Source organism: Perna viridis, chromosome 2 (genome assembly GCF_037379345.1).
Source record: "Perna viridis isolate PV_CMFRI_1.1 ecotype Kerala chromosome 2, ASM3737934v1, whole genome shotgun sequence".
Lineage (NCBI taxonomy): Eukaryota > Metazoa > Mollusca > Bivalvia > Mytilida > Mytilidae > Perna > Perna viridis.
The window spans coordinates 12,468,827-12,495,272 of record NC_142446.1 but is presented as its reverse complement, the minus strand read 5'-3'; the positions used below and the strand labels follow the sequence as shown (position 1 = coordinate 12,495,272).

General features: G+C 33.5%; 2 protein-coding genes across 2 annotated transcripts in view; both read left to right on the top strand.

Moving 5' to 3' along the window:
• LOC148623668 (denticleless protein homolog) overlaps positions 1-15,443 on the top strand; it is a 34,778-nt gene extending 19,335 nt beyond the window's left edge. Inside the window, exons 6-15 of the mRNA XM_088565671.1 lie at positions 589-660; positions 1,501-1,595; positions 2,309-2,382; positions 5,354-5,457; positions 5,878-5,982; positions 6,621-6,733; positions 7,665-7,754; positions 12,351-12,465; positions 12,977-13,866; positions 14,997-15,443. Of these exons, the coding sequence (XP_088421797.1) occupies positions 589-660; positions 1,501-1,595; positions 2,309-2,382; positions 5,354-5,457; positions 5,878-5,982; positions 6,621-6,733; positions 7,665-7,754; positions 12,351-12,465; positions 12,977-13,866; positions 14,997-15,047 (1,709 nt within the window). The 3' untranslated portion in view covers positions 15,048-15,443. The remainder of the gene's footprint in view (positions 1-588; positions 661-1,500; positions 1,596-2,308; positions 2,383-5,353; positions 5,458-5,877; positions 5,983-6,620; positions 6,734-7,664; positions 7,755-12,350; positions 12,466-12,976; positions 13,867-14,996) is intronic.
• Positions 15,444-16,387: 944 nt separating this feature from the next.
• On the top strand, positions 16,388-23,323 carry LOC148623667 (tabkunin 2-like). Its single transcript, XM_088565666.1, has 4 exons — positions 16,388-16,443; positions 16,694-16,774; positions 22,600-22,686; positions 23,080-23,323. The coding sequence occupies exons 2-4, from the start codon at positions 16,699-16,701 to the stop codon at positions 23,238-23,240; spliced, it is 324 nt and encodes a 107-aa protein (XP_088421792.1). The 5' UTR covers positions 16,388-16,443; positions 16,694-16,698; the 3' UTR covers positions 23,241-23,323.
• Positions 23,324-26,446: the final 3,123 nt, after the last annotated feature.

The window sequence follows — 26,446 nt, the reverse complement described above, 5'->3', positions numbered from 1 at the left end:
CTTTGAGGGTCTATTGTTGGGGGCTGTGAGGAACATGCATGTATTTCAAAATATCAAAGCAAGTTTTCATGCAATTAAGATACCTTGTTTGTGATATCAATTTTGCAGAAAACTGTGTTAATTTTAGACATACATTGTACAAAAAAAATCTTGAAATCCATGAAAAACTTTCATTACTGTACTGCATGTACATTCTCAAGCATTAAATTAAAGTTCATTTAACATGATAATGACATTGAATACTACTGCTAAAAGCATTTGATACTGTCACTTATCTTGACAAGCAAGTTCTATATCAGCTTCCTATTGATCAGAATTAAGCATAATTACAGCTGATTGACCAGTTCCAATTTCAATACTAATTTATGTAGTCTAGTGAGTCATTTAAATAGCTCTGTATGTAGAAATCTGCCCTACATTATACCAATGTGTCCTACTTAACTACTTCAGAACACCTGTGTGATCTTTTTCTGTTTTTAAAACCAGAAACTTTTCTATCAACTTCAAGAGTGAAGCATTTTAATTTATTTATATTAAGTTACTGTTCAGAGTTAAGGGAATGTTAAATGACTTATCATTATATTTTAGCTGTTTTTGCTACTGGTTCACGAGATGGTCATATAATGGTTTGGGATACTAGATGTAGTAGGAAAGGAAAAGGTAATAATGTTACAGTTAATCTAATAAACCTTTATGTGTATGTAGATTATCTTATCATTTTGCTTCCTAATTGTATTGTATGCTTGCTTCTACCATTATGTCTTTTTTGAGATAAACTTCATGAACTAGAATCTTTTATTTTGTGAAAAAAAGAAATTATAGTACCCGTTAACCTAGTGATTAGGTAAGTAAAGGCTAATTTATGTTTTTAGCTGCATCCCCAATGGTGAAACAGACATAGCAGCTGTTCCAACTGTCCACCTGTCACACTACCTCTGCTCCAACTGTCCACCTGTCACACTTAGCGGGTACCTCATACCCAATCTATATTATTGAACCAAAATAAATTTATTCAAACTTTACACAGTGTATACACCTATTATATACATAGTACAGTTGTGCCTCTCCTTGTATGAAGGTATATAAAAAAGTTTTTTTCTAAATATGCATCATTTTGAACTTTGCAATTTTTGTTACTTAGATATGTTCTGGGTGGTATTTACTTTGTTTAATCTGCAGCTTAGAAAGTATTGAATCAATATTTTCAAACTTTACAGTGTTTTTATACATATAGAGAAGATGTGCACCTCTTATCATGGACATCTTCAACAAATAATATAAATATGAATTTTTGCTTGTTGAACTTACCCATTTTGTAGGAATATATGCTATCATTAGTAAATACATTTAATATGTTACCAACTGTGCAGTTTTTCAACTTGCTTAGTGTTATATGTAATTAACGTATTGAAAATGTGGTGATGACACAGGTGCAGACATGTTATGGGTTTTAGTGGAGGAATTGATAAATTTTTCATTTCTTTTCTTCTTTATCTATAGGATTGTTTACTTCACCAGTACAAATAATAAAGAATGCTCACTCTGTGCCACAAATGCTGAAGACAAAGAGGAAATCCAAACTAGGTCCATCCAGAGTAGGTATCAGAGTAGGTACCAGAGTAGGTACCTGAGTAGGTATCAGAGCACTATTTGAAGCAAGTTTCCATTGCTTTAAAAAGTTGTTTGTGACAGAATTATCCAATACATTTGTAATTTAACTTATTGTATTAAAAGTGTAAGACACATTTACTGAAGACTTACCTTATAGTTATATGTTATTTGTATTACAAATTAATTTTTAAAATATTAACTAAAAGATAACTGCTTCTGGTAGTGGTACCAAGTTTGTTCCAAAATCTATATATAGCTTGTAATCAGTTCAGGTCTGGGTTTGCTTGATCAACAAAATGGCTGCCTCTTGTAGCAGGAGTACGAGTACAGGAGCTAGCCCATTACATTTAGGAGTGTATATGTTATACTTGAAAGAAGAATTCATCAAGAGGAATAAATCTTAAGTACATTTTAGTACATGTTTTTTATATAATAGTACATTAATTAAAATATTTTAAGTGAGACCTACTGACAGGGAATTTTTTGCCTTGGTAATAGGAAACAGACATTTATTTTGCCCTAAGTCATACTGTACACATGTTTTGCAGAAGCAGTTGAAACAATCACCTTTTAGTAATCTTTGTTGGTTAATTAAATTTTTAGTTCTTTTCTTCATTTGTTGACTTTGCCTTGTAATGAATGCTTTTTCTTTCATTTGTTTACGTAGGTGAATCAGTATACATGATTCTTTTTACAGGATAGCCAACAGAGTGTTACTATTGTTGTTTATCAGACAGACATGACATTGCTTTCAGCTGGAGCTGTAGATGGGTAGGTACCATATATATTCGAGTATAAGTCAGACCCCCCCTTTTCAGTCCAAAATTTCTGAAATCTAGCCTTGACCCACTTATAAGTTGGACTGATTTCTGACAGCTGGACTGCTAAGATTCCTTAATTACAATGTGTATACCTGTTTTGATAACATCAATAAATGTTGAAATAAATAATTACAAGCCAGAGTTGTTTCCATAGCATTAAGTAATGAAATTCTTGACAAGCCATGTATAATGTTTTGATGCAGCCATTTTTTCATTCATGCTAATTTTGGTACAACCAATAACCCAAATTAAAATCATAAATATAGTGAACAATAAAGAATAAAACAAGAAGTTTATGATACTCTGACATCTTATATTTGAAGATATTTCAGTAAGTTAAGCAGTTGTATCTTAAAGAAAAAGATACAAAAAAAAAAAAAAAATCATTACCAACAAAAATATTTTGTCACAAATTATTGTATGTTATTTGGTCCTGTTTCTGTAACACCTTTGGATTTTTGGCTATATGAGTGTAAACAGGTAAAATTAATACACAAAATGGGTGAGAGGGAAATACGAATTAATCATTTAAGGCCAGTCATTATTGCAAAATAAAGACTAAACACTTAATATTCTTTTACTGCATCATGTTTTAGCTGTAAAATGTAGAAGATGAAGACAGTCTTTCTAAAACTGACATTTACATTTAACATTTTGGAAACAGCGCCGGTCTGGCTGTTTGATGTTGGTTTCACACTCATGTCAGTTATCAAGCTTTTGACATTTTCAAACTGAAAATTTTAGTTCATAAGCTAGATCTCGTCTGTAAGTCGGAACCCTTTCCAGCAGTTAAAAATTTAGTCTTGTAGGCAAGTATATACTGTATTCAAGTTCTGTCAGATTGCATTTTTATATAGAATTTGAAAGGAAAAAATAGGAGCTTCAAAAAGAATTTTTAAATTTAAAAATTGTTATTATCAAATGTTTAAGTTCCAATTGTTTTAGGTAGATTTATTTCAGCACTATTTGATAGAAATCTTGTTATATAACAAATCTGATTTTCTTCTACTGTTATACATATTTTACTGTATATTTATATCCCACCCAACAAAGTTGAGGGGATATAATGTTTTTGACCTATATATCCATCTGTCACTCTTTGTCACCTAGATAGCACATCCATTTTTAACTGATTTACTTCTAACTTTGATGAATGTTTTTTTCTTAGAAATCAGTCAAGGTCAAATTAGACCATGTTTTGGCGAGGTGGATGTAGAAAAAATTAACGTTTATACCCCTGCAAACAAAGTTTGGGGGGTATATAGGTTTCACCCTGTCTGTCTGTCCCTCTGTCCACACTGTTTTTTAAGTAGCTTGAAGTATAGTTATGAAACCTCGTGGGATCTAATACAACCACATGGAGATGTGCATACTACCAGGAATTTATATTTAGACAAAAATTGTAGAAATGATAACTGTTTAACTTAAGCATTTTTTTCAGCAAAAGTTGGTCTCATGCATTGTCCACAACTCCTCCTCAACCACTTGCAGGATTGTTATGAAACTCAATGTGGTGTAAATTACCATATGGAATGTGCTTTTTGTCAGGAATTGATGTTGGGTCAAAAATTATAGAAATGACAGCTGTTGAACTTAGGCATTTTTCAGTAATACTTGGTCTCGTGTGTTGTCCACAATTCCTTTTCAACTACTTGCAGGATTGTTATGAAACTTAAGTGGAATGTAAGATTACCATACTGGGATGTGCATAGTGTCAGGAAAATATGTTGGGTAAAAAATTGTAGAAATGATGGCTGTTGGAACCGACACATTTTTCAGTGAAATTTGGTCTAATGCTTTGTCCACAACTCCTTTTTAATGACTTGCAGGATTGTTATGAAACTCAATGGAGAGTTAGATTACCATATGGAGATGTGCATTTTGTCAGGAATTTATAGTACCGGGTAATATTTGTTATTGTGTTGTCAAAAAAAATGTACTGATTTTTGTTTGGAGTTGGGTGTTTTAGAAATGGCAGCAAATTGTTTGTCAAAAGCACTTAGCCTGCCCACCATAAAAATGTGTATAATATGAATCATATTTCCATATTGGTCTCACATGTGCAGGGTTCATTTTAGCTTCCTGTCTGGATAGCACCTCTTTTTTGTATGGATTTCATTCAAACTTAGGTGAATGATTAGAAGCAATAAAAACTTGAATAGGATTGATTTTAATAGATACCAATCAAGGGTGACCACTTTTTAGCTCACCTGGCTGGGGGCCATGTGAGCTATTGCCATTAACAATTTTTCAAAACTCTTCTCCTCTGACATTACTCGTCCAATTGGAACCAAACTTGATACGAATGTTCCTTGTCGTATTCTGCATAGAATTGGTATGGGGATTTTTTGATCTGTCAAAAAATATGGCTGCCTTTACTAAAAACATAACATAGGGATCAGACAGTAGTTTTTCGCATATATCTCCAAAACCGTTGGGTTTAGCCAACTATTTCAATTGCTGAAATGATCATTTTTATAAGATCTTCAAAAATCTTTAGGGATCAAAGTTGTCAGGCGACTCCTTGTAAGAGATATTGCCTTTGAAAGATGAAAAATAACGTTTTTTGTTGTTCTTAGTTTTTGGGTTTTTTTTAACAGTTTTCAGCCAATATCTTGAAGACTATAATATATTTTGAAAGAAACTTTCAATTGCTGAAAAGTCCTACTAAAGTCTTTTTGAGTCAAAATTGTTTGAAAACTCCTTGTTAAATTTATTGCCCTTGAAAGACACACTTTAACTGGGTGGGCAATTCAGGCTCCTTGGAGCCGCTTGTTCATAGGGTATAGAGACTAAAGCTTTTCTTCAAAGTGCAAAGATGTGGGCATGGGGTATTGTGATCATGCTCACTTAGGATCCTAATTGCTTCTGATATGAGATAGTACTTTCAGTTAATCTAGCCTCCCTTTTTTATGTTTTAGCTGTGTGAAGATGTGGGATTTAAGGAAAAACTATACAGTTAACACAAATGATCCTGTTTCAAAACACACATTTCATTATAGTGGAACTAACAAGAGATCTCATGGTAATTTAGTTAGGCATTTTTTGTAATATGAGAATCAGATATTTAAACTATTGTTATTTTAAACATAATAGGTAAAATGATTTGTTACTATTACATTGAGCATCATAAGGGCATCATATAAAAAATGAATGCATAAAGGCAGATTATTTTTGTCCAAAACCAACAAAAAGTAGTTAATCCATTACAAAGCTTTAACATGTCAAAACATAATAAGTGTAGTCTCACCAAAACAACTCAAGGGATTTGGATGAATTCAGCATAAAGGGTAGGCTTCATACTTAGATGCATATGAAGAAGATAATTATTGACTAATGCCTGAAAAGGGAGATGACCCAACTGAAGGGCTGAACATGATTGAAGCCCACTTGAAGCTAGTATTGCTATTGCTAGTCTTTAAATAATTTGATGTTGTATCTTCAGGCTATTCTAGTTTGGTGTTAGACTCCTACTCAACAAAGTTGTATGCCAGCTGTACAGATGATATAATATACCAATATGATCTAGTTTCTCATAATCAAAAACCTGGTAAGAATTTTTACTTTACCCGTATCTACTATCTGTTGACAGTAGTCATGATTATTTAGGCATTTACAGAAGATCCAATCTTGGTTCTTCTTGACAGATCAAAATCGAAGCCCTTTGGCCTCTGACTGGCCAACTGCAGGCTCAAATGGTTCAATTGTTATTGGAAAGAACTGCTAAAAGACATTGGTATCAAGACAATGTAGTTGGCTTCCTTTGAAGGAGTGGTCTTACGACTTGGTTGATATCTTATGAAATTCTGTTTGAAGCTGTCCTGTTGAAATTGATTGAATGAACAGGGCTCAAGCTACTTGAGAAAATCAGAAAGACAAAGTGAGAATGATGGAGATAAATGGGATTTCTTTAAAGCTACTTGTGTAATTAATAGCTAAATATTTTGAATGATAGTTATGAAAAAAGCCTATTAAGGACCATGGGATGCTGAATCATGATTGGCTGTATATACATGAAAGTAACTATAGCTCTACCCTCCTGTGATCTGAGTGACATTGGGACAACTAGTTCACCCAAGTCACCTGATACACAAGCCCTGACAAATTCCACTTTTGCTGATTAATTAGAATTACAAAATGTTTTAGATCTTGTTTTAAATATTTAATGTACTTTCAATTGTATTTCAGAAGCCTGCTTTAAAGGACATCAGAATAAATCATTCTATGTCAAAGCAGCCATTAGTCCAGATAACCAGTTTTTACTCAGTGGATCAAGTAATGACCTAGCTTATATATGGAAGGTAAGAAATCCCGTCAAGACATGGTTTACACATGTAAGGTAAGATATCCCGTCAAGACATGGTTTACACATGTAAGGTAAGATATCCCGTCAAGACATGGTTTACACGTGTATGGCTAGAAATCCAGTAAAGACAAGGTTTACACATGAATGGTAAGATATCCCGTGTATGGCTAGAAATCCAGTAAAGACAAGGTTTACTTGTGTATGGCAAGATATCCTGTCAAGACATGGTTTACACGTGTATGGTAAGATATCCCGTCAAGACATGGTTTACACATGTATGGTAAGATATTGTTAAGACATGGTTTACACATGTATGGTAATATATCAAGTAAAGACATGGTTTACTTGTGTATGGCAAGATATCCTGTCAAGACATGGTTTACACGTGTATGGTAAGATATCCCGTCAAGACATGGTTTACACATGTATGGTAAGATATCAAGTAAAGACATGGTTTACACGTGTATGGTAAGATATCCCGTCAAGACATGGTTTACACGTGTATGGCTAGAGATCCAGTAAAGACAAGGTTTACACATATATGGTAAGATATCCCGTCAAGACATGGTTTACACGTGTATGGTAAGATATCCCGTCAAGACATGGTTTACACATGTATGGTAAGATATCATGTAATGGAATTGATTACATATGTAAGATAAGATATCCTGTAATGACATTGATAACACATTAGTAATTATATGTACTATACATCTGTTCTCCAACCAGGGTATAGTTTTACCATTTGCCATCATTTCTCAGAAAAAGTTTTTATGATTATTATTGTTTATATTAGATTTTTTTAGTTTTTGATTATAGTTTTATAGGTTACAGTTCAAGTGAATGTTTGGTCTGACTATACCAATTTTTTTACAAAATAAGTTTGAACTAATGTCATAGAAATTCTTTCTTTTTTATATTGATAGATCGATAAACCAAATGAAAGCCCTATTGTTCTAAAAGGACACAATGCTGAAGTTACAGATGTTTCTTGGAGCAGGAATGATTTTACAAAAGTAAGGGTTATATTGGTATATATTTGCGTTAATTAACTTATTTCCAGAAATGCGTACTCCACATTATTTCTGTCCAGTGTTTCAAGAAGTTTTAATGGTTGTCAAAATCTTTTCTGTTATTCATTTGTTATTTCATGTTGAAGATATCAACAGGATATAGTTGGCTATTTTTATTCACGTAGACAAAGAGTCTGTGCTGATTTATTGTCATTCCTTGGTACTGGCTTATCTTTTAATTATTAACAAAATAAATTTTACAGAAAATTGAAACTATAATTTGACACAACTAACTTAGTGGTATTTACTTCATATATTGAGTATTTCGATGAATAAGACTAAAAGATGGCTGTCATTGCTTTTTATACTACAGCAATAAAAAAAATTTTGCCATTTAGTGCAATTTCTGCCTGTGTTTTTTCAGCCAGATTCGGATGTCACTTACCATTTCAAGTATTAAGGTGTCAACGGGGGGTGGGGGGCCACATCTAAAAAAAATCGACTATTTAGCTTACCTGACCTAAAAGGCCAAGTAAGCTTCTGTCATCACTTGGCTTCCGTCAACATTAACTTTTCTTTAAAACTCTGAAACCACTTAATGAATTAAACTTGGTCACTAGCATTCTTGGTGTTTCTACTTTATATATTGTATCCTTTATATAGATCAAGTGTAAAACATGGCCGCCATTGCTATTTTTATACCACAGGGGTCATGTTACCAATTTCTACATGCATCTCAAAAACTATAGGTGTTGAAAAAGAAATGTGATCGTCCTTCTTCAGCCTGAAGAGCTCTACTATTGTCTGTAGTGGGTGAAAGTTATAAGGCGACTTCTTGTTGAGTTTGAAAGGTGAAAAATTATGTTTTTTACAGTTTTCAGCCAATATTATGAATACTACTATAGAAATTAAAACTTTCAATTGATGAAACAATCCTTATGATAAGGCCTTCAAAAGTTTCCATTGGGTCAAAATTGTCAGACGGCTCTGTGTTAGAGTTATTGCCCTTGAAAAGCAGAAAATTATATTCTGGCAATTTTCAGCCAATATCATATCTTATAAGTTTTAAGAGATGGAAAAATTCCAGCGATGAAATTATCATTCTGACAATACCTACTAAAGTCTTCATTGGGTCAATGTTATAGGACTACTTGTTAGAGTTATTGCCCTTTAAAGAATTGAAAAATGTTCAGTATAATATGATCTATCTTCGGTGCAAAATTCGGAACAAAATTTCATGGAGTAGTATCTCCTAAAAATTGACGATTTTTCCAGTTTTTTCCTGTTATCCAGAACACCAAAGTGCGTTTGAATTTTTATTTATTGCACAGATATTTTGATAATGAATACATAAAGATATAAAAAGTTAAATATTGCAATACTTTCAATACTGAACAGGTGAGGATTCCATTTCTTGTGAGCCTCTTGTTTACTTTTGGTCCAATTTTGAAAATTTTAATTAAATATCAAATTTTGTGCTAAATTGTGTCCAAATTAATTGTTGTGTCCGTAATGAACCGCAAGTCGCTATGCTTAATTTTGTCGAAAAGTAACATTTTTTTCACACTTGCCCCAACTGTTTGGGGTTCAGTCACTGCAATCATATCATGCTGCACTCCTTGAAGCTCTTTAATTACACATATTTCTGTGAGTGTAAAAAGTGCTAAACATAATAATGTGGTTTTCTTGTCTAAGTGTATGATTAATAATATACTCTTTTTTTCATTTTTCCGACTGCAAAAAGTTTCCAACAACAAAAGGAAGGTTGCTTTTGGTTTTTGGAGTTTTGGCTCCAACCATTTTGGAAATAGGGGCCAAAACAAGTTTTTGAAAGAATTTAACTTAATAACTTCAGTAACAAAAGGCATATGGACGTCTAGGATATTGTTTCACATTATTTTATATCATTATGGTTATACTGGGATTGATTTTAGGGTTTAAGATTTGAACCATTTAGGAATGAGGAGCCAGAACCAGCATCATGAATATACTACTTGGTGTCATACCACAAAAGGAAGCCTGGGATTGATTTTATGGGTTGTGTCTTGAGCTGATTAGAATAAGGGAAAACAAAGGGACCAGGAACAAGCATTTTTCTGATTTCTAAATAGATGGAGTAAAAAGGGTTGGATCTCTTTGAAATTGTACATCAAAGTGCCATATCCCAAAAGGAAGTATGGGATTGATTTTGGATGTTATGACTGAAACAGGTTAGGAAGTAGGGACCTAAAAGGGGCAACTTAAATTCTTGTCAAAATTCTTTTACTGTGTCAAATGTTTGATTGCAATAAAATTTTAAAGCTGTATCAAATCCATACTAGTCCTGACTGTTCAGAGCTCTCTTTTGTTTTTTATGTATTTCGGTTCATACATTTTTTAGTTGAAGCGACTCAATGTAGTCAAAATTGAGTAATTTTCCTTTTCCGACTGTTACTCAAAAACACATCCCCTTATTGCCGTGGTATTGTGAATTGATTATTGTCCCTGCGGCACATCGCAAGGGGACATAGAAATGCCGGGCGTCCGTCCACCCACGTTTTCCACACTTTTTTTTTGTAATGCTTTTACCAAATAAGTTTGTTTTTGGTATGTGGCCTTATTATGAAGAGTTACAGATTAAGTTTCACTTTGGTTACGGTTGAATGATTTTTATGGAAGTTACGGCCCTTGGACTTTCAGTGAATTTAAAGTTTTTTGCTTTTGTGTCTTGCAGGGGACATTGGAACGATGTTCTTTTATTTCCATTGATTTTGGCTTTAGATTTTTATGGTATATGGATGTTGCCTCTGAGCAACATCTTTTCATTACTAATTTCCATATCATGTTCCAGAATTGCTGTTATTCTACATAATTTTAGGGAACTTATAGCTTGATCTGAGATGAAAGTTATTAGCATGTGATGCCTTATCTCAATATTCCATGGGAAAATTAAAATATTAAAACCACAATATCTTTTGCATGAATTTCATGTAGATATTGTCAGCTGACAATGTATTTTTAATAATTTTTTACTTTTACATTACTTTATAAGCCCTTCTTGCATAGTGAATCATTCAAACATCATTGCAGTACTTTGCAAGTTTCTTAATAACTGCTAATTCTTAGAAACGGAGATGAGATTTCCCAATTTCTTTATATAGAAAATGTTTGTTTTCATATTTGTCGGTCATTTTTTGATGTTGTTCGAAGTTGCAAAATATCTTGTAATATAGGGTTTTTAAGTATTGCTTAAGTATTTAGAAAGGATTATAATGGTTATTCATGATCAGTTTTACAAAAATTGTTTTGTGATAAGTTATCTCTTTTGTACTATAATGGAACTATCCATGAACTATTTCTTTGCAGATGACCCTATACTTTTAACTACTCTCAGTTTTGAATTGATGTCATCCAAAGGCTTTTTTAGTTAAATCATTGAAGTATGGTGCATTAAGGGAATCATTTAATTCAAAATTTTATACTGAATCTTCTAGTATATTATGAGCCAGGATTTATTTTGTATTTATAAAGTTAAACGCCCCAAAAGGTATCATGAGCCAGCGTATGATTTTATCGGGCCATACAAATACGGCTCAGGTGCACTCATGGCATCATTTAATTTCAACTGTTTCATAAACTGACATGAACTAAGTCTTTGCCAGGATATAACGTAAATACATAGGTACAATGCATTATGAACTTGACCTTGAATTAATGAATAAGGAAAATCAAAAGTAGTGCAAAGTTTTATTTTTTACCCAGTATGAAATGATACAACGAAATATAGTGTAGTGCACAATACAAATACGGGGAGCAATATTTTAGTTTGCACAAGTTGATATATGTTTTCTGTTAATGCTATCACTTCATAAAGAAAGTGGATATAATCAACCATATACAATAAACAGATAGTGCTCACTAACATATGTGACAGCTCGCCTACCTGTGACAATACTTTACAAAAGTACTCAAAAATGCTGTCACCAGCTGAAACTGGATTGTTTCTATCAATTTGAGCACCCATTCAATTTTGATCAGTTTTCTATTTTTTGTTTTTGAGTTTAATATGGGACTTGATTCTTCCAAAAATAAGAAAAGTCTCAGTTTTTTTTTTTTTTTTTGTTTTTGTTTTTTTTTTTTTTTTTTTTTTGATAACTATTACTCAAAAACACTTTCTACAATGTCCATAAAACTTAAATGCATTGTTTATATTTCAATGTATATTATTGATGTGTGCTCCCTTTCATTTTTTTCTCTAATTTTATGATTTAGAGTTTTTGAACTAAGACTTAAAAGTGCTTGCATCCATTTTATTGAAACAAAAAAAGCATTTAAATTATTTAACCAAATCCATTCTGGTCAAAATATTAACCTGTCAAACATTTTATCACTATCAAAACTCCAAGCTGTACCAGGCTTGAATTTTTAGTCCATATTTACCTCATTTTTCAGGGTTTGACCTTTGTGGGTGTATCTAGCTACTACCTGCAAAGAGTTTTATTCCAAATCAGTATTTTATCAGACTACCACAATATGCCAAAAGCATTCAAGAAGCTTTATTTATTGTCAAGTTAGGAGCTTAACAAAAATAATTCTGAATGTAATTGTATATAATTTAAGTTGACAACCCTATCAGATGACAATACCATGAGAATATGGAGAATAAACAGGCGTCAGTCTGTGAGAGAGCCGAGAGAAGTTACAGGATATGCAGAGAGGACTCACAGAGAAATTGGTATGTAGTTGTTTCCTAACGGATAAATAGATTTTCACTACTTGACAATTGTCAGTTTTCATAACGAGTGTCATCTCGTCCAACTCTGTGATATCTCATTCCACTCTGTGTTACCAGCCAGTTGCCATCAGTGTGACACCTCAATCCAATCAGTGTTACCTGTCAGTTACCACCAGTGTGACACCTCATTCCCCTTTGTGTTACCTGCCAGTTACCACTAGTGTGACACCTCAATCCATTGTGTTAAAAGTCAGTTACCACCAGTGACACCTTATCCCACTTTGTGTTACATGCCAGTTACCATCAGTGTGACACCTCAATCCATTCGTTGTTACCTGTCAATTACCACCAGTGTGACACTTTAAAAATTAATGAAATTAAGAATAAACTGACTATACACAATATTGTGACAGAGACAGGAAGGATATTGTTCAGAATCTATATAACCAATTGAGTACTAGTACTTAACATTTTAAAACTGAATGACATGGTAAATATTAATATTTTTTAGGAATATCTGCTAGTCGGCAAGTTGAGGATACACCTAATAAGGTTCCAAGCACTCCTAAAACTGTGTCACCATCTATATTACATTTCCTTAGCAAAAGTGCACAGAAAAATGCTATTTGTGATCGACCGTCTTCAGAACAAGAAATAAAGAAGTGCAAAGAAGATAGTTCTGAAACCAATGAAACACCTAGTATTCTACAAAGTGCTATGTACTTAACAGGTAGAGTTAGTTGTAAACGGAAGCTTGTCTGTGATGAAATTGATGACAATCCTTTGAAGAGACAAAATACAGGAGATGTTGACATTGCTTTGACAAGTCCTATAAAACCGTCAACCTCTAATGCAACCATAAGGAGTCCATGGAAGTGTGATGAAAATCCTGAGAAATGGTTGTTACCTTGTACAAGTAAATCACCTATTGGAAGTCCTCATAAGAAATGTGTCCTAAATGAAGTACCTTCCACTATTAACTCCCCTCGTAAGTCAGAATCTGTTCCAACATCTGTGCCATCACATGTTAAGACAAAACTGTTTAGTCCACCACTAACTGTGAATCTGCCTAATCTTGTTTTAGAAGGAACTATAAGGGACAGAAATGTCAACTTGAAGAACTGTGATAAAGAAAATAGTCCAAAATGTAGAAAAATTGACTGGTTAACACAGAAACGCTTGGAAAAGGAGTATGAGATAGCCTGTACAATCAAAGATTTCAGTTCTCCTAAAGCTGTCAAGTCACTGAATGACCAAACTGATGGTGGTAGACACAAAAAGGAGTACAATTCACCAAAAGTTAACAAGAAGACCAAACTAAAGGATATCAGTAGTGATTTTAGCTCCTCACAAGAAACTGATTCCCAGGACACCGATAGTACACCAAAGAAAGCCATTGAGGTAATATTTTGTGATATTGTTGATGGCCATAAATCTGCTCTATCTAAAAATTCAGAAATGTTGCCATGTTACCATCATGCATAATTTAAGTGTTTTTTTGTTGGGTTTTTTTTTTTTTTTTTTTTGGGGGGGGGGGGGGGTTGTGTTAACTGCAATTATAACTTGGTAAGTGCAAGTAATATATGTACATATCCTATTTGTCTGGGGAAAATGCAGTTAACAGTCATTTCAAGGGAAAATACCAGATGTTTTCTATGTTTAAGTGGGATACATTCTTTCCTTATGTCTAATTAGTTTCCTGCTTTAATGTCTAGTTAAAAGAAAGAGAAAATATTGTTGTGAAAACAAGTCACTTAGAAAAACCAAGGTACCGGTATTTCACTAATGATGCATTGTTGTTTTATAAAAACTGAGGTATCTCACTAATGATGTTTATCCATTAAGGTAAATTTTTTAGTAAATTTTGAAAAATTCATTTTTGGCCTTGTTATGCAAATAAGAGGATTTTTTTACATGGATGAGATGGGGAAATATTTTTGTTCCTGGAGTTTTTATGCAATTAATTGGTATATGATCAAGTGGAGTCCCCTGTACTGGCTTTAATTGTCGTGATATCTTACTGCAGGTTATAACTGTTTGAACCTGTACATTTTTACAAAGAACTTTTATAACTTAAAATAAAATGTTTAAATTTAAATAAGTTTGTTTTACCTTATATCTTTGCTGGACGTAAATTTTGGCAACTGGAAAAACAGTAAAAATTTATCTTTTGTGGTATTCCCCAAATATGGAGCAGTTTTGACAGAGTTTTCTCTCTTATGGAATATTTCTTTTTATGGTAAATTTTGGGTAATGGCATTCATTTCATCAGAGAATTTGTTTTAACAAATTCCTGGACATTTCCTATAACAGAAAATATATTTCGTTGGTGACAATTAGTTTACGGTTATGGTAATTTTTTTTGTCAGATCGGCTGCACTACATACATATTAAAGGTATTTGTAAAAGTTTCAGTCTGGCTAAGACGGATTGTTTTGACAAAAATAACTTTTTAACACTCACAATTCACTACACAATAACTGCAATTTTGATAATAGAACTCCTTTATAGTTAGTAGTACTATCTTTCAGACTCCACCAAGAGGTATGAGATCCCTGAAGCACTATTTCACAGTCAAGTGAAAAAAATCCTTCAACTAGCATCAGTGCAAGGTTAAAAGGACTTGGACCATATATATTGGAAAGTGTGATCAAAAGCACAGAATTTATTGTAAATTGTTGTTGAAAAGTTTAGTTAGGGCATACCACATCAAGTAATAGAACCCTATGGTGATCTGTCTGTATCACAGTAGTTGTCTTTTACTATAGAAGTTCAAAATTTAGCATGTGGATTAAAACCAGCCTGTCTTTCACTAGAATTTATTTACAGCTGTACCTACAGAGATTTTTTCCATCTAAAGATATCTTGCAATATTTTTACACTTTTGGTGAGAAAGTAAAGAGTATATATTAATATCATAGATAATATGAATTGTACACAATTACATGAACTTAGATCAAATAAAGTATTGAAAATAATTAATTGTAAACTTGTGATATATCTCGCCTGAAGCAAACATTAAGTTGAGAGATTATCCCTTGTCCATCTTTAAAAAAAAACAGCCAGCCCTTTTGTTATCTCACCTAGGCCAAATGTCCAAGTGAATTTTGCCATTTATTTGAGTCTGTCATAAACTGCATTATGCCTAAATGCAGGTAAACCAGATTATCCCCTATCAAAGATGACTGTAGAAGCAAATTATCCTTCTTCTGATAAGGAATATACTTGCTGAATCCAACAAGATTTTGATATGCTGAACCTACTCGTGCTTTAACAAGCAGTCCTTTCCTTCATAATTCTCAATGACTAGCCCAAAACAGGAAATATATACATAATTTCACTAGCCCGAATCAGGTTTTTTTTTAGCTTTAATTTTTCATCTCATTTTAATGATTTTTTTTTTTGTAAATTGTTCCTCTTTACATGGGTTTTTTAAGTCTGCTAATATGCTTTACTCTTTTTGGAACTGTTTTTGAGATAATGTGATACACAGTGATCGATGAAAGCAGAACTTTTTGCTGAAATTTCATTTCAAAATATTGTGCAATATTGTATCCAAACCAGTGATCTGTGAGTCCCTATGCTTAAATTTGTCAAAAACTAATATTGCGTCTACACTTGCCCCAAATGCACAGAGTTCAAAAGCTTTGTTTGTATCGTGCTGCATTCATCGAAGCTCTTTACTTGATATAGTTCTTATATATTCAGCTATGACAGATAAATGGTGAATTTTGTTTTTCTGTAAATTACATTGGCTCTATGTCTGAAAGTTAAATTGTGTCAACATTTTCCGTAATAATAATCCAGATTAAGACGTGTCAAGCAGGAAAAGAAGTGTCCATACTTTCCCCTGTTCAATATTTGCGGTTGCATTAAGCTACGACCCGCAGGAACATTTGAATAAACTATGGCCTAAATATTTTCAATGCCACGTGATAAACTATGAGATTAATCGAAGCACTACAGATTTAGCTGGCGGTAGGTTTTATAATGTGCACGATACTTAAGTGACCCAAAATAAGAAGTAAGCATATGTTAGAACTAGGAGTTTGAGTTCCCTCTTTGTTAAAGAAATATTGTACACGGCCATAGAGCATTTGACTTGTACTTTGATTAATAATGAAATAAGGACTGAGTTCAACTGAAGGTTCTGCTATTTTGTGTGAAGGAGCAACCAACAATGGTTTTCATATCAGTGTTGATTATGTCTGATTTATGATGTTTTCAGCTAATATGGTAAGGATATTGGTCTTGGTTTTGGCGACATTGATCGCTGTCATATCAGGAGAAACGACAACACAACTGGATGGTATGATTTTTGTTTTTTTTTTTCCATTCTTGAGGTTAATCAATTCATTATGTTAATGTTCAACTCAGTCGGAACCAAAACGGTCGTTCTTCGTTGTACTGAGGATAGAAAAAAACCAACAAAAACAGTCTGTGTTCATTGTACTAAAGATAGAATACAAAAACAAAAACATCAAAATGTCATATATTCTATTTGTTTTAAATGAGGAATCCATCATCTATATCCTGGACTATTTGTACAGACGTCGGACCAGTGATAGAATGCCCATTAGTTTCAGTATCTGGTGCTCTTCTAACGGACGATATAATATATAATTCGATTTGTCTTATTTTTTACTACAGTTGGAGCAATACATAGCTAATATACACAATGAGAAATTCATAATATTTATGCAAGGTTGAATAACTTGAGAAAATTGCGTGACATCAACATGATAAAAACCCGAAAAAAACTCCGACTCCATTAAAAATTGTGTATTTGATTTATGACCATTTTAAAGTTACTGTTGTCTTTCAGAATGCATGCTGCCGACGAAACCAGGGCCGTGCTTTGGTTTTTTCCGGCGTTATTCATTTCGTCAAAATGAATGCAAATCTTTCATTTATGGTGGCTGTCAAGGAAACGCAAATAATTTTTTGACACTTGATGAATGCTTGCAACGATGTGTCAGTGTATAAAATACATAGAAAAAAATACTGTTTTCACTGATCCCTGTGTATATAAAGAAAATGATGAAAACCAGGAGACACTTCAGACACTATACCTAGCTTTTCCCACTATTTCAGTCTGTTCAATGAGATAACAGATTTCCTTAAAATCTGCATCGCAATGTGTACAGATAAAACATGCATAAAGATGATATTTCACCGCAAAATAACACCCAACATTATATCGGTTTTGCAATCAGCTTGTCTAATTGGTAATTATATGCGAGTGATAATTCTATGTAGAAGAATTGCGGAAGAACAGATTATCATTTTTTTTTCTCTAAAATTTTCAAGGAGAAAATATGTGGAAATTTGACAATCTGTTTTCGTTTCATCTATGTACTTCCGGGGTGTGGCCGTTCATGTATTAACTGCAAAACATATTGATAGTCAAATTTTAATATATTTTCACATAGGCGCTTTTGAGGAAGCATCTATATGAAGATTGAAAGTATCTAGATATTTAGTGGTATATATAGAATATAGATGCTTTAGGAACCATTGCAATTTAGATCTGAACCGTCAATCATACTTGTACTAACTTATATATTTATTGGCATAGTTATTTAAAGTTTATAAAAATTACTACTTAATTATACAATATAACCTCAACTAATAAATAAACAATTGGGCTGTGCTAGTTCTGAAAATGATGAAATCATTCATTCCTAATAACGAGAAAAATGTGAAATAATCGAAAAGATGTTGTACATGTTCAATCAAATAATTTAGATATAAATTGCTATGCATGAAAAGCAGGTTTTTTTTTATGTGGCCAAATTACGGATATTGTTTTTTTTTTTTTATTTTCAATAAATGTCAATAATACCTACAGAATATTGTGAATACAACGTTTTTTTAATTAGAGAAGATCAATAGCTCTGGTCCAATTATTTTTCACCATTACTTCCGGAGATTGCCGACAGGACATACAACTGGGTTAAAAATACTTTAACCTCGGGGAAAAAAATAGCAATAACGGATACACAGATGAGCACGTGTCTTGTTTCCATTTCACTTCATCTATTTTTTGATTAGTTTTCAAATAAATAATGACTTATTTGAGCCACATTATATCACAATACGTAAAATTCAAATGGAATCTTGCAATATATTCGAACTTTATTTAATCTTTTACGACTTGTGTCCGTCGGTCTTCCTTGCCGTTGAATAACCACTTTCGTTTTGCAATCAGATTTGTTACTGAAGAAGCGACCCCTTACAGCACATGCGCGGATTAAAATCACCAGAAAGTCGCATGCATATGAATTTATCTAGGTCGATATTTTGTCTTGCAAGACAATAAATATATAGACACCTATTTCATGTAATTAATGCATTTTATTTGTGGATATTAAATGAAAATATACAGGAAAAGTACAATTTAGTAGAAATAATTCAAAGTTAAGGCATTTTTCAACAGAAACAAAAAAAAATATGAAAATGACAGCTAATGCAGCTTTAAGGATTGACCATTTCACTTTATGTACATTAGCTTGGTAAAATTCTGGACTCTCAGTTTTTTTTATGAATTCATTCTTTCCTAATAACGAGAAAAATGTGAAATAATCGAAAAGAAGTTGTACATTCAAATAATTTAGATATAAATTGTTATGCATGAAAAGCAGTTTTTTTATGTGGCCAAATTACGGATATTGTTTTTTTTTTATTTTCATTACAAGTGTGGACACAGACTGGTATTACCCGAGGGGCAAGTATGGACGCAGACTGGTATTGCCCGAAGAGCAAATTTTAACATACATACGTTTTGTCTTGAATGTGTTGGCATTGTCTAGATAATTCCTCCATTTATTGATATCAATAATTGAATTATGCGCATGTTGATAAATATCCATTAACATGTGTTACCAAATATCTACTGACATCAATAAATGGGGAACAAATTCCACAATGGCTTGCCATAACCATAAGACAAATCATATACACATAACAATGCTTCTTTCTTGAAGGTGTACTTGCATGGATGTGTTGAACTTGATATGTCATGTTAAGGATTGACCATTTCACTTTTCTGTACGTTAGCTTGGTAAAATTCTGGACTCAGTTTTTTTTTTAAATTAATAGAAACCAACAGACTGTTCTCTGACATGTCCGCTTGCTATTTATTGCTGTTTATACTATGCCTAGTTTTCATCTATATACAGAGATGAAAACTAGTCATAGTATAAACAGCAATAAATAGCAAGCGGACATGTCAGAAAACACACATAATAACTCAAATCTGGAAACAAAATGATTTAATGATATTTTTAAGGGAAAAAAATCCTGGTCCCAAGTGCCTATGCTCGGGGTCCCATCTTATCATTTAAAAGAAAAAAATGTTGACTAATGTGTTGTTAATGGTACACAGATGTATAACATTGAAAACGTGTCAATTACTGTTAAAGGTAAATTAATCGCATCGAAGTCATGTTTAACTAAGCAATTGAAACTCAATTATAAAAAAAATCTAGAAGTCACCTTTTTGTACCCCTTTTACTTGCACAAGCTCCCTTCTAAATATTGCTTTACAACATTGAGTGAGGGTACTGTGGGGTACCTACATTTCATCCATATTTTAAATTATTACTGTGATTATTATATATAAGGTTTCATTTACTTTTAAAAGCTTTATGAAAACGCTGTCGACTAAGGTATTTAAACAACAAAACGTCGCCATTATATTAACCACTCTTGCGAATACTACTTTAAAGAAACCCCTTAGTCGGTCATGATCAATAGCAAAGAATTGAGTATATATTCTTAGCACGAAAACGGCTTTAACACTATAGGTGCAGTGAGCTGATCGTCAGCGTCACCCATTATATGTTTCTTTGTTAATTGAAGATAGATCTATGTTTGATCTTTATTTCAATAGAACTTACTTACTTACTCATATCGTGCGTTTGATTGGTTAACACTGCGTTACGAAAGATTTTGGGGGATTTTTGTGGTTTATATCTACCAAGACAGTCAAATTATATCCTCGTAGCTACGTTTGGTTAGCTTTATAATAAACGAAATGAAGGGTGTAACGGATATAACGGAAAGTGCTATCGTTTTCAACTTTATTGTTATAGTGTAAATTCCTATGCTGTCATCTATGCAAAGTTTCATTTTTATTTGTCATCTCCGGGCTTCCGATGTCCCGAAGCAGAAACCATAATAAAAATACACGATACAGTGGGAGTTACGTCAGGATGTTTTTGGGGGTTATGCTACCCCTTTGTAAAAAATGTCCAAAATGTTAGTGGCAAATAATACCCTGAACCCATTTTCTTTATACAAGTTCCTTGATCGGAACCACATGCACCCCTTTTATCCGCCAGGGCCTGCATGAAATATCTGAGGACAGCTATTTCAATTGGTACTCAGCATTCCTCCTTATATTTCAATTCTATGATTGATGACTATTTACAATCTCGCACGGTTTCATTTCTCGCTCTCTACACGTTGACTTACTCCCAAACAGTTAGAGTGGGAAAACGCTCTCGGACCCACGTGGTGTCTGGGAGTAGACCAGAGCGTCAACATAGCAGTCCAGTCGCTAGGACATACTTTGACTGAGTTCTTCGGTCAGGTATCCCGAAGGCTGGGCTCCGCTACCCTCTACTACTAACTGGCATTACTAACAGAAACCCCGTAAAGGGCGGTCGTGCGAGATTCGTAAGGATAGTCAAGACCGTAAAAAAACCCAATCGTCATCATTTCTCGCTAAGAATCAAATGGATTATTATGCGTCTTAAAATAAAGAGGCAACGTTAATACATCGACACCGAACGACTGGTTTAATCGGGTAAATGCATAGAAATAAAAAAGGTAATGATGAAGTTAGATGTCAAGTATTTTTAATTGGATCGTTGTTAACGTAAACCAAATTAATAGGCATATTTAGTTGGCAGTAAAAGTTGTTTATTGGCGTAAATAACAGAATTGAATTTGATATATAATAAATACCAATAAAGGTGACCTAAATTTCTGCATTTGAACCTTAATGGGGTGTGCCAATATGGGACTACTTTCCTGCGGTAGTGTAAGATAATTGCAGATGCTATCAAACTTAACAAATTTAAAGGCTCTGGTGACTGCTATATCAATTCTTATCTTCGATCTTCGACATAATAAAAGCTGATGTTTTTGTGTAGCTTCTTCTGCAGTACTTGTCACAGTCTACATGAGGGAAAAATGGACTCGTCACTGGTCATATGTTGACGTTTTTATAAACTTGGGTGGACATATCTTGATATCACAAATAAAATTGTACATTAGCAAAATATTAATATCTGGAAACCAAAGAACCCAAATTAGCTGTACCGAATTCTTTATCATAAACTAGCACACAAAAAATCGAAAAAAAGGTTATTCAGTATTCAGATCCGAATAAACAATGATTGGAATTGCAGTCAATGGATAAGGAAGACACGGAAACCGACAGGAAGCATAAACTTATGTGGCAAATGAACAACGTAAATCCGGTCTCCACCGCAAAACATTGGCATTGTAACCAATGTGCATAAACACTGCAAGCGTCTACTGCATCCGAATTGCCCTTTTTTTGTCTGGTGGTCCATGAAATGAAGAATCATAACAAAGGAAGTAACGATCGACAAGTTTATAATGGTGACCGTAGAACTTTTGAACCGATTGCCTTTTATCTTGATATATTAAAGATACACTGCTCCAAATGTATATTGTCAACCTATCAACAGGTTGCGCCTATAAATCGAAATGAGATTTGTTTGGTTTGTCTGGGCTTTGACTGAAAGAGGTTGAAGTTATCCAGGATTTTCGTGCTCCGATTTAGTTATTGTTTGTTAAATTAAGTATTTCGTCGGTCATACATTCATTATTTTGAAACTTCATAATAGAGTGGTCGCCTTTATCTAATGGGCTTGTCTCAGAACTAGAACACAAGATTACAAGTATCATCTGTTGATTCGCACATTTAGTTCAAAAAGACGACAGAATAAAGGTAGGTTATAAGCTGCAATCATTGTTTTCATTACACCAGTTGAAACGTAGAAAAATAGTTAATAAACCCGCGAATGGATCACCTGATAAGTCTTTTTCACTCACTATAATGATATGATTATTATTATTATTATTTGTTGTTTTCAGTGAAAATGAAGAAGTCGTTGGTTTTTATTTTGGTAATCTTTGTTGCTGACACGTTTGGAGCGACGACGACGCTGCCTAGTGTTGATGGTATCATCTGCAATAATAAACATAGTTACAATTGCTAAGTACAATGAACTTGACAACTCTCGGTATCTTTTTAGCAGAAATAAATAAATTCGGATTTGCTGAATTTCATATAATCATACAAGTAGGTTGTATTTATGACCTTGAAATTAGACGGAGTGCATATACATGTTATGGTCACATATGTATACACTGTAGCACATACATATTATACCATTAATATTTAGACTACTTTTTAAAGAAGTGTTCTTTAGGGAGCACCCGTTTGATTTTTATCTGCATATCAGGCTTGAGTATCATTCAAAAATGGATTCGTGATGTCCGACTGCATCATTGTACAGCACAAGTTTATGCCGGTGCTTGGAGATTTGTTCAACGTTTTCTTTTTTTTTTCAGTTTGTTCCATGTTGACTCAACCAGGACGGTGTAAAGGATTTTTTCCACGATATTCATTTCAACAAACAGAATGCAAACCCTTTATTTATGGAGGTTGTGGGGGAAATGCCAATAATTTTTTGACTCTAGAAGAATGTCAGCAACATTGTCAAAACGTGTAATATATATGACAGCATCATACTGTGAAGTAAATGATGACAGTAAAGGCTGTTACCAAATTTTAAATGTAATTTTATAGAAGTTGTTTGAATGTTTTGTTCTGTCTTTGTCCTTGCTTGTTTTGTTTGTTTCTTAGGTTTGAATATTTTTTTGTGGTAATAAAAACATGGACAGGTGTTTGGGGATTTCGGCTGGTTACAAATTTATTATTTTTTAGTGCAAATCTTTTTGTCGAAGTTCAATGTAGGTGGAAATTTCGTAACTCCTGGAGTCGAGCGATAATCAAAAGAATATATCCCAAGATAAAAACTAGAGTGGGAAAACGGACACAGACAACAAAGAACACGAAATAACCAAAATAACACGTACAAGGAAACAAAAGTAAATGAGCACTATGACCGATATTCGTGTTGTGGCGTTTTGTGACATTTTGATGAGAGAAAGTGCGAGAGCGTGATTACTGAATGTTTACACTGGGAACATTCAGTAAATCACCGCTATCGCAATATGATAAAGCAAATTATTCTTTCGATTTTAATACAAATTAATCATTATATATAAGGACAAGTGACATACGTTGTGTTGCTAATGTCGCCACAAGGGCGAATACTGTTCGAAACTGCATACGACCTCCAGCACTGTAAAGGCTACAAACCATTAATGTCACTTCCCATAGGCTCCAATGCTAATTTCACTAAGTTCAATGTGTTATGGAGATTCTACCTTAAGTTTAACCTGAAGAAGACTATACATCACCTAAAAGCTGCATGTGTACACTAATAGCTTTGAAAATATTATGTGGGGTTTACTAGCTTGCCGAAACTACCTTTGTATCGCGCTAGAATTCTAACAAATAGGCTTCTGGAACAGGGTTATGTTGCTACAAGATTAAAGTCATCACTACAGAAGATTGTTTACGGTCTTTATCATGAACTACGGTGTATCAATCTGCCCCATGAAAACTGATTTGTTCAACCTGTCATAGTTTTCCTTTCCTCTTTCGTCTACCACGGACTTGACTTTTTATGAGCAACCCGGCTGGTGTTTCTAGAAAAGCAGAGGACGCTTACCCTACCGATGCACCTGGTCCATGCTCACAGTTTTTAGTGGAGTCCGAGTTGCTCATTTGTTTTGTTACTTTGTATGTATGATTTTAGTTACTTTATGTTCTTTGTTGTGTATGTCTGTTTTCCATGTCTGGTCTTTGTTCCTGGATTACATTCTTTTGATTACCGCTATAACCTTGATTCCCTTCATTACTATTGCAGTGTTTTGTGAGCAACTCGGCGAATTCATTTGATGACTAGATCTTAATTTTATTTGTGCAGAAATAATAAAATGCTATTGAGATGGATATTTGCCAGAAATATATATTTACCGGTGATAAAAGAGGTATTGAATGGTATAAAAGGAATTTTATTTTGACTATATTTTTGTGTAGAATTCAGAAATAGTAGGGAAGTTCCAGGCATGAACCGTTGACATAATGTATTTTTGATCTTGAAGAATCAAAAACCCCGAAGTGCTCTTCAATACTGACTTAGTATTAAGATTGTCATGAGGACAATATTCGATGTGCCATCACTGTAGGAAGAACGTGCGTATGTCATGCAGAGGTCACGCTAAACAAAAACAAAACTCAATTTATTATGAATTGACTTCAACTGAGCAGTGTCGTTTTCTTTTTCACATTCATGGCTTTTTCTTTTGTATAAAATATCGTTTTAATAAAAAAAAATAACCATTTTCCGAGTTTTATGATTGAAATGAAAGCGGTTGCTCCACTCGCTACAAACTTCTAAAATCCCACAACTACCTCTGTAATATTTAATACTTATTGACTGGGTATGAGGGGAATAGTAAGTTTTATTGCCCAAGGCGTAGCCGAGTGCAATAGTTCTAACCGATGGGAAAATAAACTTACAATTCCCCGAAAATAGTCAGTGTTTTATTATACCGAAACAGACAATAGACACAAATTTGTACCAAAGACTGAAAGAGACAACACACTAGAACTCAGGAAATTAGGAACTCCAAATACCTATTCTAGCAGTCAAATACAGTCATATTTTTTTATCTTGATGAGTCAACAGACAGGCAAACCGACCTGCCGACTTGGCACCGTCCAGCTTCTGTCGTCTGACTGAGAATTGATCTTTGAATTTTAATGAATGTTGAGAATTCTGAATGGAACCTAGCCAATCCCGAAACAGCAATGAAATTCTGCGAAAAATAATTAAGCTTTCAGGGATGGCAAACAGTTTAGAGTCTAGTGACCGGTCAATTGTCTTATGACGCGAAACTCATCAGAATAGTTAAACTATTCACATTATTTTGTAAAGAAAAAGTTTATTGAGGAATAACAATTTAAGATATTGGAAACCTATATGATTACGTCACAGTTGACTTTAGGAGGCTGCTCTCCGACAAATATAGGAAAAAGTACCGAGACCTTTATGAGGGGCCTGATTTTTTTTTTTTGGGGGGGGGGTCCTCACCATGATCACGGATCACGAAAATATAAAAAAGAGTATCCCAATCAATCTCGATAATAGAGATTCAGATGCTGGTTGTTTGTGTTGTAGATTGGTTCAATTAAGCTAAATCAAATACATTACTGGCTCATTACTTGTTCACGTGTTGAATTCTCCCAGGTTCTTAATTTTCTTAATTAAATCGCGCCACTTCAACTTTTTAAGCCAAGAAAGACAACTCAATGGAATTCTTTATTTCCGTAATGGAAAAAAAATCACGAGAACGAAATATATGTCTCAATCACGAAGAACGAACATTAAACTTCAATGAAAACGTTTCACGAACAATGCTTTCATCACGAATCACGAAAAATAAATCTGTAGAAAAACGGATCACGATAGCGAAAATGCGAAAATAACCCATCAGCCCCCTCCTTCATTGGCAATGCAATTTACTTTGTATATTTCGTTATAACAAATTACTAATTTGATATAAATAGTTGATAATTTCATATAACAAATTACTAATCTGATATAACAAATTAATAATTTGACATACATATAATAGATTACTAATTTAATATGAAAATTACTAATTTGTTAAAAAGTAAAAAGTTAGTAATTCGTTATTTCAAGTTAATCGTAATATAGGGGCAAGTAACATACGTTGTGTCGCTTGTATCGCCACAAGACGAATACTGATTGGAACTGTATTCGACCGCCGGCACTGTAGA